Source organism: Oreochromis niloticus, linkage group LG18 (assembly GCF_001858045.2).
Source record: "Oreochromis niloticus isolate F11D_XX linkage group LG18, O_niloticus_UMD_NMBU, whole genome shotgun sequence".
NCBI lineage: Eukaryota > Metazoa > Chordata > Actinopteri > Cichliformes > Cichlidae > Oreochromis > Oreochromis niloticus.
In genome coordinates, this window is record NC_031982.2 from 8,166,280 (window position 1) to 8,181,930 (window position 15,651).

General features: G+C 41.8%; 1 protein-coding gene across 1 annotated transcript in view; it reads left to right on the forward strand.

Moving 5' to 3' along the window:
* Positions 1–15,651, forward strand: part of gpr158b (G protein-coupled receptor 158b) — a 78,646-nt gene that overhangs the window by 40,546 nt on the left and 22,449 nt on the right. The window contains exons 4-6 of the mRNA XM_025900042.1: positions 3,634–3,845; positions 6,614–6,682; positions 13,857–13,966. Of these exons, the coding sequence (XP_025755827.1) occupies positions 3,634–3,845; positions 6,614–6,682; positions 13,857–13,966 (391 nt within the window). The remainder of the gene's footprint in view (positions 1–3,633; positions 3,846–6,613; positions 6,683–13,856; positions 13,967–15,651) is intronic.

Below are 15,651 nucleotides of genomic sequence, written 5' to 3' on the forward strand. Positions count from 1 at the left end.
GGTGCGCTATTCTGCTTGAAGCAGCCATCAGAACATGATAAGGAATGGGAAGGACAGCTACAGGCAGAAGATGGAGAACCAGCTTCAGCAAAACAACGTTGGTGAAGTCTGGAGAGGCCTCAGAACCATCTCGGGCCACAAACATCAGAACTCTCTGCCTGGGAGGGATGTGAGGTGGGCAAATGAACTGAATCATTTCTTCAACAGATTTGATTCAGCCATGAGGCAGTCTCCAACATCGGCTGCAGACTCACCCACCCCCACTGCTGCTGTTCCACCTCTGACACCTCAGACACTTCACACCTCCTCTATTCACCCTGCTCACTCCTCCCCACCCCCAACAACAGCATCCAATACACATTCAACACAAGGCTCCAGCCTGTCTCTCTCAACTACCCAGGTTAGGAGGGAACTGAGGAGGATTAAAGCCAAGAAGGCAGCGGGCCCAGATGTCATCAGCTCGAGGGTCGTCAGGTCCTGCGCGGACCAACTGTGTGGTGTGATGGAGCACCTCTTCAACCTGAGCCTGAGGCTGGGAAGAGTCCCACAGCTCTGGAAAACCTCCTGTGTTGTACCAGTGCCAAAGACTTCACGGCCCAAGGACCTCAACAGCTACAGGCTGGTAGCTCTGACATCCCACCTGATGAAGACCCTGGAGCGGTTGGTCCTGGCTCAGCTTCGGCGCCTTGTGAGCTCATCACTGGACCCACTTCAGTTTGCCTACCAGCCTGGCATTAGAGCGGATGATGCCGTCATTCACCTCCTACATCGTTCCCTCGCTCACCTGGAGACCGCTGGGAGCACTGTGAGAATCATGTTCTTTGATTTCTCCAGTGCCTTTAACACCATTCTTCCCTCGGTTCTGAAGGACAAGCTGGAGAACTCTGGAGTGGACCATCACCTCACAGCATGGATACTGGATTACCTCACCGACCGACCACAGTATGTGAGGACTCAGGGCTGTGTGTCGGACAGGGTCGTCTGCAGTACGGGGGCCCCACAGGGAACGGTTCTGGCTCCGTTCCTCTTCACCATCTACACTGCAGACTTCTCCCACAACTCCACCCAGTGCTTCCTGCAGAAGTTCTCTGATGACTCTGCAATAGTCGGCCTCATCACTGATGGGGATGACAAGGAGTACAGAGGACTGACTCAGGACTTTGTGGACTGGTGCCAGCTGAACTACCTCCAGATCAATGCCAGTAAAACCAAGGAGCTGGTGGTAGACTTCCGCAGGCACAAGCATCCTCCACTGCAACCACTGAACATCCAAGGTATGGACATTGAGGCTGTGGACAGCTACAGGTACCTTGGTGTTCATCTGAACAGCAAACTGGACTGGACTCATAACTCAGACGCCCTCTACAGGAAAGGGCAGAGCAGACTGTACCTGCTGCGGAGACTCAGGTCGTTTGGAGTGGAGGGCCCACTCCTGAAGACCTTCTATGACTCTGTGGTGGCCTCAGCCATCTTTTATGGTGTGGTCTGCTGGGGCGGCAACATCTCTGCCGGGGACAGGAAGAGACTGAACAGGCTGATCCGAAGGGCCAGCTCTGTTCTAGGATGCCCTCTGGACCCAGTGGAGGTGGTGAGTGACAGGAGAATGGCGGCTAAGCTGTCATCCCTGTTGGACAACATCTCCCACCCCATGCAGGAGACTGTGACAGCACTGAGCAGCTCCTTCAGTGGGAGACTGCGGCACCCACGGTGTGGGACGGAGAGATTTCGCAGGTCTTTCCTCCCCACTGCTGTCAGACTCCACAACAAAGACTTTAACTGATCAAACACACACATCCACACATGTGCAATAACACTAATGTGCAATAATCTTTCTGGCATCGTTGTATTTTTACTCAGTTGTATATAGCATTTGTATTCTATTTTTATCTTATTGTATATTTTATTCTATTTTATTCTACTGTATATAGTATTTTATTTTATTCTATTCTGTACAGTTGTGTACAGTATTTATTCTTATTTTATTTTATTCTAATTTTTGCTTCATAACTTTTGCACTGTCCACTTCCTGCTGTGACAAAACAAATTTCCCACGTGTGGGACTAATAAAGGTTATCTTATCTTATCTTATCTTATGGGCCAGACATGGTCAGCAACAATAGTCAGGTAGGTGCTGATATTTAAATAACACAAAGTATGCAAAGAAATAAATCCTCCACACCATTACTACTCCAATGCCAGCCTGAAATACTGAGAAAGGGCAGAATGGATCCATTCTTTACTCTGATCCTTCCATCTGAATGCTGCAGCAGAATTGGGGACTTCTCAGATCAGGCAACGTTTTTCCAGAACAGGAAACCTCAGTTTCCTGTTCTCAGCTGACAGCATGTGTGGTCTTCTGCTGCTTTAGCCCATCTGCTTCAAGGTTCCAAGTGTTGTGCAGAGATGCTCTTCTGCATATCTTGGTGGCTCTGTAAACTCTAGAGTTTGTTGTGTGGGAAAATCCCAGTAAATCAGCAGCTTCTGGGATCCTCAGTCCAGCCCTACAACCACATTCAAAGTCATTTAAATCACCTTTCTTCCCCATTCTGCTTCAGTTCGACGTAGCTCATTTTGACCATATCTGCAGGCATAAATTGAGTTCTGTGTATGAGGAGTTTAAAGGGCAGACATTGATGAGACAGTCTGTGCCAGTTGCAGCATGAATCACGCTCACATTCATTATGAATTTGCATAAGGACGCAAACACAGAAAATAACATCCTGTCATGTTGAACTCTTATTGTGCGTATGTAAACATATATTAGCATAAATTCAGCTTCTCTGTGATTAACAGCAAAAATAGAGAGTCAGTCAGAATACAGTTACCACCATGCATTCTTTTCTCAGCCAAATGAAACCACTTCAGTGGCTACATAAATTCACTTCTTGCTTAAATTTTTTTTAACCACTATCAAAGTAATTTCAGCACATTCTCTTACAATCACGCTCTGCTGAAGCATTGTGCAACTGTGCAGCATTTGCATACCGTATGAGCTCTGGGACCTACAGAGGAATTACATGCTTATCAAACATCATTTGCTCGAGGAGCTGCAGGTCTGTGTGTTTGAAAAAAATGAAAGATTTCAGCTACAGATTGACTGCAAATCCCACTGCAGCTGACATATCCTGGAATTAAGAATTATATTTCTTGCATCATCTGTCATGTCTTTACATGTAATTGATTAAATTCAGGTTTCAAAGGAACCAGCTCATGCTAAAAATGAAGGAGAGAATGGAGAGAATTGATAAACCCCATCCAAATCCAAGTGTGTCACATGCTGATATTACAACAATTACGCAAACAAGACTGAGGAAGAGAGCAGTGACACAATATTGTATCTTCCTCGCCTTCATTATCCATCATTTGCTTAATTACAGGCTGCATTCTTGTAATTATCTCCCCAAGGCTTTTTGATTCATTGGCTTGATGCTTTCTTTGCCTTGAAATTGATTAACTGAGCATTTAATAAGGAGTCAGCCTGTGACAGCTAAATGCAAATTAATTGCAGTGCTAATCAGACCTGTGTCTCGAGATGTGATTAGATATGAATTTGCAAAGGCTTTCTTTCTTTGAACTTGAACAACATAAGATAAGTGATAATGAAACAAATCTAAAGTGTTTTGACATCTTCAGGTAAGGAGCAGGGCTCTCACAGAGACGAGTCCTCCGACGTGTCCAGCAAGTGCCTGCCGTGCCGCGAGGGCTGTCCCTACTGCCGGGATGACACGCCCTGCCTGGTGCAGGAGGACGGTGCTCTGAGGCTCTCTGTGGCCTCCTTCCAGGGTCTCTGCATGATGCTGGACTTGGCCAGTATGGTGGTGGTCTACCACTTCAGGAGAAACAAGGTAAGGAGAATGCAAAGAATCGGCTGCATGCTTTTCTAATGTGGATAGGGACATGCTTAACAGCTTATTCTACTACTTAGTTTAGACTTTGGAGGGAGTTTTGGCATGTGTGGTGATGTCAGTAGAGCTTATGCCAGCCTGCGCTCAGAATCTCAATTTTTTTCAGTGCAAAGTTTAGAGAGAATTTGAAACAGACAAAAACCTCGAAGCACTCTGAGAGAGGAAACTTCCACCGAGGCAGCTAGCTCTGTGGGCAGTATTTACATTTGAGGGAATCATTTTGTGTTTTGTATACGTTCATTTAGCTTTCGTTGTTCTTTTTAAATGTACTTTAAGACGTTTGTAGCGCAGTAAAAACAAGTGCAAAGGCTTTGTTGAAACCCATTTTAATATATACTTGACATAATTGGCAGATTTTAGGTGTAAAAGTGAGGTCAGAGGTCAAATAAGACATGCTATTTGGATGCAAACTATAAAGTGATATTTAGAATCCCCATATACCAGAATCATTTCCTAAATGCTGAAAATACAAAGAAAGGCAGCAGAATTTCAAGCAATGATTTAAAGATAAAAGACATTTTATGAAGGTTTGAAGAAGAGGTTAAAGTAACAAGGTAGAATCCACATATATATTCCCTATAAGCCTATGTGTTGTCAGTAAAAATAACGGCAGTAATACACATAGTTTTTATCCATCCATCCATCCATTTGCTTCCGCTTATCCTTTCCAGGGTCGCGGGGGGCGCTGGAGCCTATCCCAGCTGTCATAGGGCGAGAGGCGGGGTACACCCTGGACAGGTCGCCAGTCTGTCGCAGGGCCAACACACAGGGACAGACAGCCATTCACGCTCACATTCACTCACACATTCACACCTAGTGACAATTTGGATTATCCAATTAACCTATCCCCTCAAACATAGTTTTTACTTTTTTTTTAAATAGCTCTATAAATCACTTTGACCATAGATCACTCTATTGACCTTGAAGGAGAGGTCAGAGGTCACATGTGACATGCTATTTTACTCTATAAGGTACTTTCTTTATGTTAACAATACACACCACACTTGTAAGAATCATACTGTGGAAGGTATAATAGTTTTTGTCAGTTTTTAAAAATAAATCCTTGAGTTGACCTCGGTGGATGTAAGGCACATTTTCATAGAGTGCTAAGATGACCTGACTCTACACCTGTACAAAGTTTCATCAGAATTCATTCAAAAACGTCCAAGCTGTAGTACAAACATTAAAAATGACACGCACATACGCAAACACTACTAAAAGCATAACCTCCTTGGCGAAGAATACCCAAAGAATACCTGAAGATTGCAAGATTACATTTTACTTTTTTTTCACCTAAAGACTAAAGCGACCACGTCCGCACAAGGAAGAATATACTGAACTGTGTCTTCAAACTGTCCCCGTCATGGAATGGCGACCTGTCCGGAGTGTACCTGGATATGTGGTCCACAATGACGCTATGCTGCATATGGTAATAAGTGGATGGATGCTGAAATTGTACGGCGTAACAGTTTTAGAGCTTATCCCAAACTACACACTGACAGTCTCCCCCACTCTTCAATTTTGGTCTTTTTTGTGGCTTTGCAAAAAATTTGCAAATTTGAAACCTCCTTCATAGCGAAGATTAACTGGAAATGTCAGTGAAATGTCATGGAAAATTATTTTAAATTAAATAAAGACGAAGGTTTCAGGGATTAAATTCAAACTCGACGATTATGACAAACTGACTAAAGTTTTGAAAAGAGGAACCGCTGTGTTACAGCTGATCATGCCTCCACAGTACTAAGCCATCAGAGACACGGTAGCAAAAGATCCTCCCTGGCCTCACTGGCAGCATGCAGTTCAACGAATTACATGCAGATAATTCGCCCAGACTAAGAGAGGACATTTGAGATTTTGTCCTCAAACAATTTCAGTATGCAACTTAGAAACTGGAAAAAAAATATTGCTACATTTACGACATACAGCTGCTTCTTAAAGCATTGCAAATTCACACAAATTTCCATCATACACCATCAAGAATAAAGCCAAATAAAAGACAGTCCAGCTGATTTTATCTTATTTTATTTTAATTTAATGTAATTTTTATTGTCTTATTACACTGACATCATTACCATCAACCGTACTCAGCCCTCCTTCATTTTAATGTGACATCCTTGCAGTGTAGGATAATAATTACAATCACTCCTCTGGCACTTTCCTGGTGATCTATTTATAGACAATCGTGTTGTTGCCTCAGAATCTCCCATATTTCTTCACTTCACAAGAGATGTCCCTGGAGGCCTTTGGATTAACATAAAAGACATCAAAAAAATCTTATATGTGGTAATGTGGTAATTAAATACAACCCAGAAAAGTTCTGTCGTCACTCAGGGTTTCAGAGACATATATTTTATATATTTGTGCGATGTATCATTTGCATTTTCGTGCAGTTGCATGCAAGTCGGAGCTGTTATGTCTGACTTGCAGCAGCAGAATCTGAAAGGCAAACTATGGTGGCCCCAAAGGACAAAGCAGATACAAGAGAGAAAATGAATGTGAAGAAAGGCTCACTGCAAATCCAGAACAAATATCAATACAAGCAGCAGCAACATTATAGATACTTTTGCATGCCCGTCAGCAGCCTCAGCGTCTGATACCATCAGGCCAATCATTCTTTTTCAGTATCCTTCAGCAATCCATAAATAACCAAGCTCTCCCTGTCATTGATTCATGAGTTTTTGTCTCTCTCTCTCTCTCCTTGTTAACAGAGCATTCGTACATCTGGTCTCATTCTGCTGGAAGCCATCTTGTTTGGTGCGCTACTTCTCTACTTCCCAGTAAGTGTCCATATTGATCTTGCATGCCACCCACCAGTCTACTGCTACTTCATTTTTTAAAAAAAATAAAAGTTCTCAGAAGTCTCAGGGAAACAAGCAGCTGGGTACGTCTGGGTATGCTTTGTCAGGAGAGAAACAGAGCCCAAACAAACTTAGAGCGTAGTGATCGGCATGTGCTCGTTATGGTCATGAAATGATGACTAGTTTTAAGGTTTTATTTGATAAATAACTGATGGACCAGTGGGTTTGCATGAATTACCATGAGGCATGCATGCTTTAGTCAGCCCATTGCAGGCAAAAGTTTGCACCTGAACTTAAAGGCCATTCTGTAGAGCACCACGAACAGCACCTTGTCACTGAGATGGAGAAGAAATAGTGATGGGCATTGGTAAAAGTCTCTCCTGGAAGACATTCATAGTGTTATAAAAGAAAACTAGAGAACAAACACAAACCGCACATACATCCAAACAGATGGAAATAGGTTTGAGACGTGATTTCACCATCTATGAAGCTCTTCTAATGCAGTTATTGGCCATAAAGTAAATATCAAAAGAGAGATGTGATGGTCAAATCCTAAGCATTACAGGTTTAAAAAGATGGAAGGAGTGGTCAAGGTCTGCTTTGGCTGAGAAAAAAAAACCTTTTCAAGAAAGAAAATCATTTTTCGGTGTCCAATATTTGTCATGTAGTGTGTGGATGTGGATCCCACACGCAGGCTTAGGCATGCAAAGCTCAGTTTTATTGATAGTCCATGGAAATAATTCAAAAGAAGGTGAGTGCAAAAAGGTACAGGGAAGAGGCAAATAGCAAGGGAAACTAAGAATCACCAGAAAATATCAAAAACTAAACAAAACTGGAAAGTCCATAAACAAGGCGGTGGGTCAACAACCCAGGACCACGAATACTGGAGTAATATGAAAATATCCCATTTCTTCAGTTGTAGCTAGATGTTGTAGTACTATAGTTAGGATCATTACAACAACAGAGAGCTGGACATCACAGCTCTCTGTGATGATACTTATAGTATAAGTGCGCTCTCTTCCATGTGTGCCTTTTTCTGTCTGCGTCGGCTGTATGTGCGAGCCAGTCCGTGTGCTCGGTGACAGCGTGCGTTCTATATGTGTGTATTTACACTTTTGGACTCAGCCCACATTGCACCTGGAGTGCTGCGTCAGGAGCCCATCTTTAGAAGGGAGGCAGATGGAAGAAACCTGCGTGCCGTATAACACAGAGATCTGATGTAGCCAGGGAATTCACTCCTTTCAAATCCTGGCACAGAGTGCCAACAGTGGAGCCACTGCTCTTCTCAAACACAAAGCCTGATGGCTGAAAAAATCAACCAGAAAGAAAGAAGTTCCAATCGCTCGGCTAAGTCTGGGGATAAAGATTTTGTTCTTATTCTAAAGTTACTGGAGTGTAACCGTATGCACGACATTTTCCCCAGAATGAAAAAAAACAAAAACCTGAAGCTGTTTTTTTTGTTGCAGCAGACAAAGAGCTGCAGGTATTGCATCCTTATGTGACCACACCTTTCTTGCTTTTGCATTCATCCATCCACTCCAGTTTACCCCAAGGATAATCCAGTTCCACAAATAGCCCCCACCCGCAAAACACTCTGCCGCTCTGTCATCCTCGCACACATGAAGGTCTCCTTTTCCCCACCTTACTTCCTTGTCCCCCACCCCCCTCCTCCCTTCATGTTTTCCTTTGATTACCTCCTCTGCATGTTCTCTCTCTATCTCACCTTTGTGTCTGCCTCCCTCTCCCAGCCTTAACGTTTGTTGCCGGTGCCTTTTTTTTTTTTTTGCTGCCACCACAAACCTCTTCAGCTGCAGCTGCTCTGCTCTGCTTTGGTGCTCAATGCATTTTTAAACAGTCCATCAAGTTCTAGCACAACTTGTTTTAAAAATACTTCTACTGATTAATTGATGGAGGACGCTTGGGAGGTTGGACGCAAACCAGGAGGGCCACCTTCTCTTCTAGGCAATATAAAAATATGGCTTTTTATCGCAGTCCCCGGTGACTTTGTAGTCCACATGAGTAGTACTGCAGAAGGTTGTGACGCTGTCTGTCTGCCTGTATTGTGTGTGTGTGTGTGTAGGCAGAGTGGAGGATGGATCATGAGTGTGTTTAGGTAGCTTCAAAGCTTCATATTTTCCCGTGGTCATGTGCATGGATTTGCCATTTGCATGTTTTTGTTTTGCACGGTATGTAGGTGGAAGGAGCAGCGTGGCCTACTTTTAGCTCTTATGTGCCGTTCAGATTTATTGTTTTGCTGTCATGTGAAGCAGAAAGCTGGAAGAACTGATGAGGTGAAGATGCCAAGTAGGATGCAAATCCTGAAAACAGACTATATTGAGACCGAGGCAGGAGAGATGGATGGATATAAGGAGGAGAGACACTGAAACAGGAGGGAAAAATAACAACCTGTTGAGTAGTTAAGATGTTGTTCACGTTTGCTCCGTCTTTACTTCTGTCTGTTTCAATCCTTTCCAAAAACTAGTTTTTCTTTGTGTGTTTTTCTGCTGTGTTACTGGTGCTAGCTTTCTTATACTCTTAAACTTTGATTCTTAAGCGCTCAAAACTATTTTACTAACCTCAGCGCTGGAGGATGTGCTTAGATTTGATATGTTATGCTACATTTAAAAGTCATGCTTTCAAATTGTTAATATCACCATCAAAATACTGTGAAGCGTGAACAAGAACGTTTTCACAGTACACTCATGAAAAACTAAGTGCACCCTATTATTGTGTAGCCTATCGAACCACCTTTAGCAGTAATAACTTGAAGTAATCATCTTCTTCTCATCTCCTCTTCTTTACAATGTTGCTTCAGTTCATTGAGATTTGCAGGCATTTGTTTATCCACAGCTCTTCCAAAATCCCACCACAGGATTTCAATTAGACTGAGGTCTGAACTTTGACACGCTGATTCTTTTCTTTTTCAGCCATTCGGTTGCAGATTTGCTTTCGTACATCAATTTTAGCCAAGCTGCAAGATGATCCAGATCATAATCCCTCCACACTGTGCTTAACTGTTGGAATGAGGTGTTTGTGGTGACGTGCTGTTTGGTTCTCTCCAAATGTGACGTGTACTTCATCGTCAGACATCTGCACTTTCGTCTCCCGAGAATTTGCTGGGATATCTGCTGGGAAGATCGTGTCATTTTGCTAACACACATCTGAATGTGTCAGACCAGAAAACTGACAAAATTTCTGCGTTTAGGTGTTCACACTTGCTGATGATCAGTTAAGCGAGTGCCTTTGATTAGCAGATTCTGGCTGCTACGTCCCTTCTTATGGGTATACTTAGTTTTTCACAGGACTGCATACAGTATACTTAAAGTGGAAGTGAAGATTTCAGTCCTGGTTAATTTGGTTAATTTTAGTTAACGCTGGTAACCGTAACTGCAGTTTCATACTTTATGTGTCAGAAATCTTGGGATGGCAAAAACACACTGCTATAGGAAGTCAGGCAACTGGCCTTTTTCCATCATTGAGCAGCCGTGAGTGATTTGAGTTTATGCTCCATGTGGCATTAGTCTGCTAACCGTAGGGTGCAGTAAAAGGAGCAGAAGGAGTTGGTTACCTTGCTGAGAAGCTGGGGCAGCTGCTGTTCTTCATAACAGCTCACTGTAGCTGTGTCTTCAAGATAAATTGCTCCATACAATATTTCAAACTGTCAAAAAAAGAAAGAAAAAATGACCAATGTCTTCTTTTGCAGGCACATTTTAATGAGCAGTGGCTGGTTAGTGCTGAGCTCACTGGGAACTTGTGGTTCGGCAGCTAAATGCTTCCACGGTGAAGCTGCAGCAACTGAAACTGATGGGTTTGCATTAGCTTAATGCAAACCCATGCAGGAGCATTTCTGCAAATGTAACCATGGACACCCAGTCTGTATTAAAATAAATACATAAATCTGTCAACTGATAGACGTCAGATTCCTATTTTAACAGTATGCTGACAAAAAAGCAATAATTATTCACATGATACATTTTTAGATATGATACTCTATTTAAGTTATAACAATACATTAACATCAACATCACAAGTACTGCTGGCTTGCTTTTGGATTCCTCTCTGGGGATTAATTAATGTTTATTTTCAGCAATAGTATTTATGGATTTATATAATATATGGATTATTTATACATGTATTGTGTCTATGCTGTTATGTTACCTGTTATTAATTTCAATTCAAATTCAAATTTACTTTAGTACATGCAGTTAGCAACTTTTAGCTATTAAATAACAAATTTCCTTCAAGCCCCTTATTGATAAGTGAGTCAGGTTCAGGCTTTTCCCTTAAATTGCCCCAATTCTGACACACACCTGCCTGCCTTCCAATATCAATTAATTTATCAGCTGCAGTATTAAAGAGGAAGAGCAATAATTTCTTTTCTTGGGTCTGAGATGGACTCTGCTCCCCAGTGTCTCATGACCGGCATACCAATAACAGACTCTGCGAGGTTGTGAGGATGATTGTGGATGGAAGGAAAGCCTGCGAGTGCCGTGCTCCATGCTTTGACTCAGTGTGTCACATTTTTAATCAAGAGGTGAGAGAAATGTCTATATAGCGGAGCTGAAGTGAGTGTGAACAGAGCGAAGGCTGAAAATAGGGATGTTATGACAGTTTAACCGCTCGCTGAACCACATTTCTGAAATTCATCTTGCCACTTTTAAGACTGTATTTGATTATGAAACAATCACAGCAACATTATCAGTGACGAGGAGGTAATAAGCTGCAGATTAGTTCCTGTGGCATTTGTTATGAGTCACGTTGAGACTTGGCTCTGCTTTCAACTTCCTGAATACCTGCATAAGATGCTGTGAGATTGAATATTTCTGTCCTTTCATCTTTCTGTCTTTGCACCATAATCTTTGCTCTTCATTTCCGTGGGTAAAATAATGTACACTGTGATTCATATTCCCCACTACACTTTAGCTTCTCTTCTCTGTTAACGCATCTCACAGCCAGACGGTTACAGCCTCGGGGTTGGCTGGTTGCTCAGCTGAGTTTGCCACAGATGTTCTGCTTCTTTTCTAAAAAGGAAAAGAGGTTACAGGTGTTGTTGTTACTTAAGCTTAATTAAAGCAAATGGCTGTTGTCTTTTGAATGCCAAGGCATTGTAAGAGCCGGAATAAATCACTCGCCTTACGCCTCCGAGATGCATTTATACTGCTTATTATGTTGTACCACAATAAGTCTGAAATTATGTGGTGATTACAAAAAGCTGGAAAGCTATGACCTTCTGTTTTTGGTTATTGTAAAACAACTTACATATATAAAAAACCCAAGCATATAATTCAGAAAGTATTTTTGTGCTGTAACATTGTTATCCCCAAACAAGCTCCCCGACCTGTACACTGTTTACTCTGCTGCGCTATATCACAGATTGAAAAACTGTCACTTCAGCTCCCTATCCTGTTCTGATTATACTGAGTTCAATCTAGCCACAGCACACAAACTACCTAAAGACCTGGACCAGCAGTCTAGCATAGGGCCCACATATATGTATTAAAAAAAGCATCATCTTATAAAAAGGAGTAATTGTAAATATAATCTTCTTTCTGCCCGAGCAGTTATTGTCAAGGTGTGTAGTGGAGAGAATCCAACTGCAAGACACGCATGCAGGTTGAAAATAAAAGTAGGATGAGCTTTTGTTGGCTAAAGCAAAAGTTCAGCAAATACCAAATTCAGAAAAGGGAAAGCAAACAGAACGAGGGGGTGAGTTCAACAGGAGGATCTGACAAAGGAATAAAGGGGAAGAACTAGGATTGGATATAAACAGAGGATAGATTACTCAGTGTGACACAGCTGGGTAGATAGAAACATGGCATGGCTATGATAAAGACACAGACGTACAATTTATTTAATCCCGCAATGGTGAAATTCACTTGTCCAAATACTATATTACAATATAATATGCTATATTATATTACTATATTTCCAAATACTATACTATATATAAATGGTTACTATATATAGCAAAATATGTACATAAAGCTACATATTACCCAGTTTTAAGCCATAACATATAACAGCAAAAGTACTTTACATGTGCAATGTAAACATGTGCAACAGATGCAAAACATAAAAAAAGACACTGAAATTTTGTTGAAACAAATACTAAGTGTGATGCAGGCCTTTCACCCTCACTTGCGTTTGCTTTTCAAACCACATGTAACCTTTTTAGTCCGTATGTTAGATTGAAAAGAAACCCATTCTAGACCTGTAATCAAAAAGATCACTCTGTGGGAAGTGGCAGTTACTGATTAATTACTGTTCAGGTATGTGTATAGTTTTAGCGGATAGGTGGGGTTAAGGTCAGCATTTACCTCAACACAAAGTCACAAAACAGTTTGGGAATCGTAGCACGATCTCACAAAAGATCACACAAACTTCAATCCGTTACAAAAAAAGTTTGTGTATTCATTCAGACCACACTGAACGGAGAGATTACCCCAAGTTGGAAAGGTGTCATGCTTCGATAGTATTTTCTTTGCTTCAGTGGGAACGTTGCCAGAGTCACAGCACTGAATCTTCAGAGCAGAAGCTGGGATTCGGGTCACCGAAAATGTAACATGTGGCTTCCCGCTGTGTTGCACACTAATGAAATGAAATGCAACCGTAGAAAGAGAAGTGCAAATGGAAGCTTGGATCCTTACAGCATGAGCCTTGTCTCTGCAGCTTCTGCTGTTACAACCTCTTCTGCAGCGGTAATAGGTGTGAATTAACTTCACATCATGCAGAAAATGATAGGCTGACATTTTATCAGCCATCGGCAAATTCTTTATTGCTTTGTTGAAACCGCTCAGAGAGACAAATCGTGACAGGTTGGACCGTACACATTCAGAAACACAAGTGTGTCTATACATGCAAATCAACGTGCAGATAAACATCACTAAACGCGCTCCTAGACCTATAAAGGAATAAGCTCTCAAATTCCTCACATCAAATGTGCTCTGGAAGTTGACATATGAGCCGCATAAAGCTAACAGATGAGGGAACTGTGGAGGCGTTAGATATTCATGAGGCCAAATCCACCTCCAACTCTGCTTTTTGTGTACTTACCTCATTTGTGTCTCTGACTTCCTTCCTGTAAATACAAAAAATAATCCTAAGATGTGTTTATGAGATGTGTGAAAGTTAACTCTGCTGTGCATCTTTGTAGGTGATGATCCTGTACTTCAATCCCAGTGTGTTTCGATGTATCCTCCTGAGGTGGGTTCGCCTGCTGGGCTTTGCCATCATGTACGGGACCATCATCCTGAAGCTTTACAGGTACCGTAAACAACAGGCCATAAAAAAACAAAACAGAAACAAAACAGTGGACATAGCAGCCCATTAGTTTCTAGACTCCACAATTTGAAGCTGCTTTTTCAATAAGGTGCACATGTAAAGCACAACCACAGACATCACTTATCAGTCCAAAAAGCACGAACAACACAAGTATAGTCAATCCTTTCTGGCATTTCTTATCATTTCTATGCCGATGACATTCAGTTGTACATAATAATAATAATAATAATGATAATAATGGATTGCATTTATATAGCGCTTTTCGAGACCCTCAAAGCGCTTTACATTACAATTCCACTATTCATTCACTCTCACATTCACACACTGGTGGAGGCAAGCTACAGTTGTAGCCACAGCTACCCTGGGGCAGACTGACAGAAGCGAGGCTACCATTTTGCGCCATCGGCCCCTCTGGCGCTAGGTGAATTGTCTTGCCCAAGGACACAACGACCAAGACAGACAGAGCTGGGGATCAAACGGGCAACCTTCCAGTTACAAGATGAGCTTCCCAACCCCCTGAACCACGATCGCCCTATGTCTTTTAAGCCTCACCGGATGGATAGCCTGTCCACCTCGCTAGTGCTTAACCACAATTAGTGATTGTCCTACAATCAGTGTTAATTTTGAAAGCAAATTTTGCTTTAGTTTTTTTAGCTTTGGTCATAATATAGGTATCTAAGTTCTTTTAGTTTTAGTTGACTAAATATCATAATAATTGTCATAGACCAAAGCTAAGGTTAATTCAGTTAACTGCAGTGTAAAGTGTTGAAGAGAGTGTTAGTGTTAATGTGTTCTTAGCAATGTTATCCCCGTCTGAATGTTATGTTGTTATGTTATGTTCCTGCATGTGATGTGGCTAACTGTTGGCGTCTCAGAAAGTGGTCATTAAATGTCCTTGTCATGATAGGTCTGTGGCAGGCAGGATGCAGGACACTCAGACGGAGGAATAAACTCAAAGAGGCTGCTTTATTGCAGTGGCAGAAAAAACTCCACAAACAATAAACTTGCAAAAACAAACCAAAACTAGAAACTAATACAAATAGTAGGAAACCTGGAGACAAGAGACTAGGGACGAGGAGCACGGAGGGAAACACACAAAGCGTAAGGGTGTGGATGGCGTTGACGACGCGACACAGACAGAGAGACCCACAAGGCTTAAATACACAGACTGACAACGAAAGGATGGGGAACAGATGATAACACAACAGGAACAAATCAGAGCTAACGAGACACAGGAAGCAACACAGACTAAACTCAAGACACGTAAGCTTAACACAGACATCAGACATGGCAACAGGGAGGAAACATAGACGAGGGACCAGGGCGAAACAGAGACACAGAACAGAAACCAAACCCTAAGAACAAGAAAGTCTTAAGAATTAACCTGAATAGTAATAACAATAAAAACCACTGAGTCAACAGGATCGTGACGTCCTGATAAAGGCATTGTTCAATTTAATTCAGTTTTATTTATGCAGTGCCAAATCACAACAACAGTTGCTTCACAAGGCACTTAATTGTGTCCTTTTAATTTTAATTTAATTTGACATCAAATTTACATCCACAAAAAATGAATTATGCCACATATATTACGACATCATTATGTTGTCTAGCAACCATCTAATGATGGACTAAAATCACAGAAACAATACTGTAGGCTGGACATG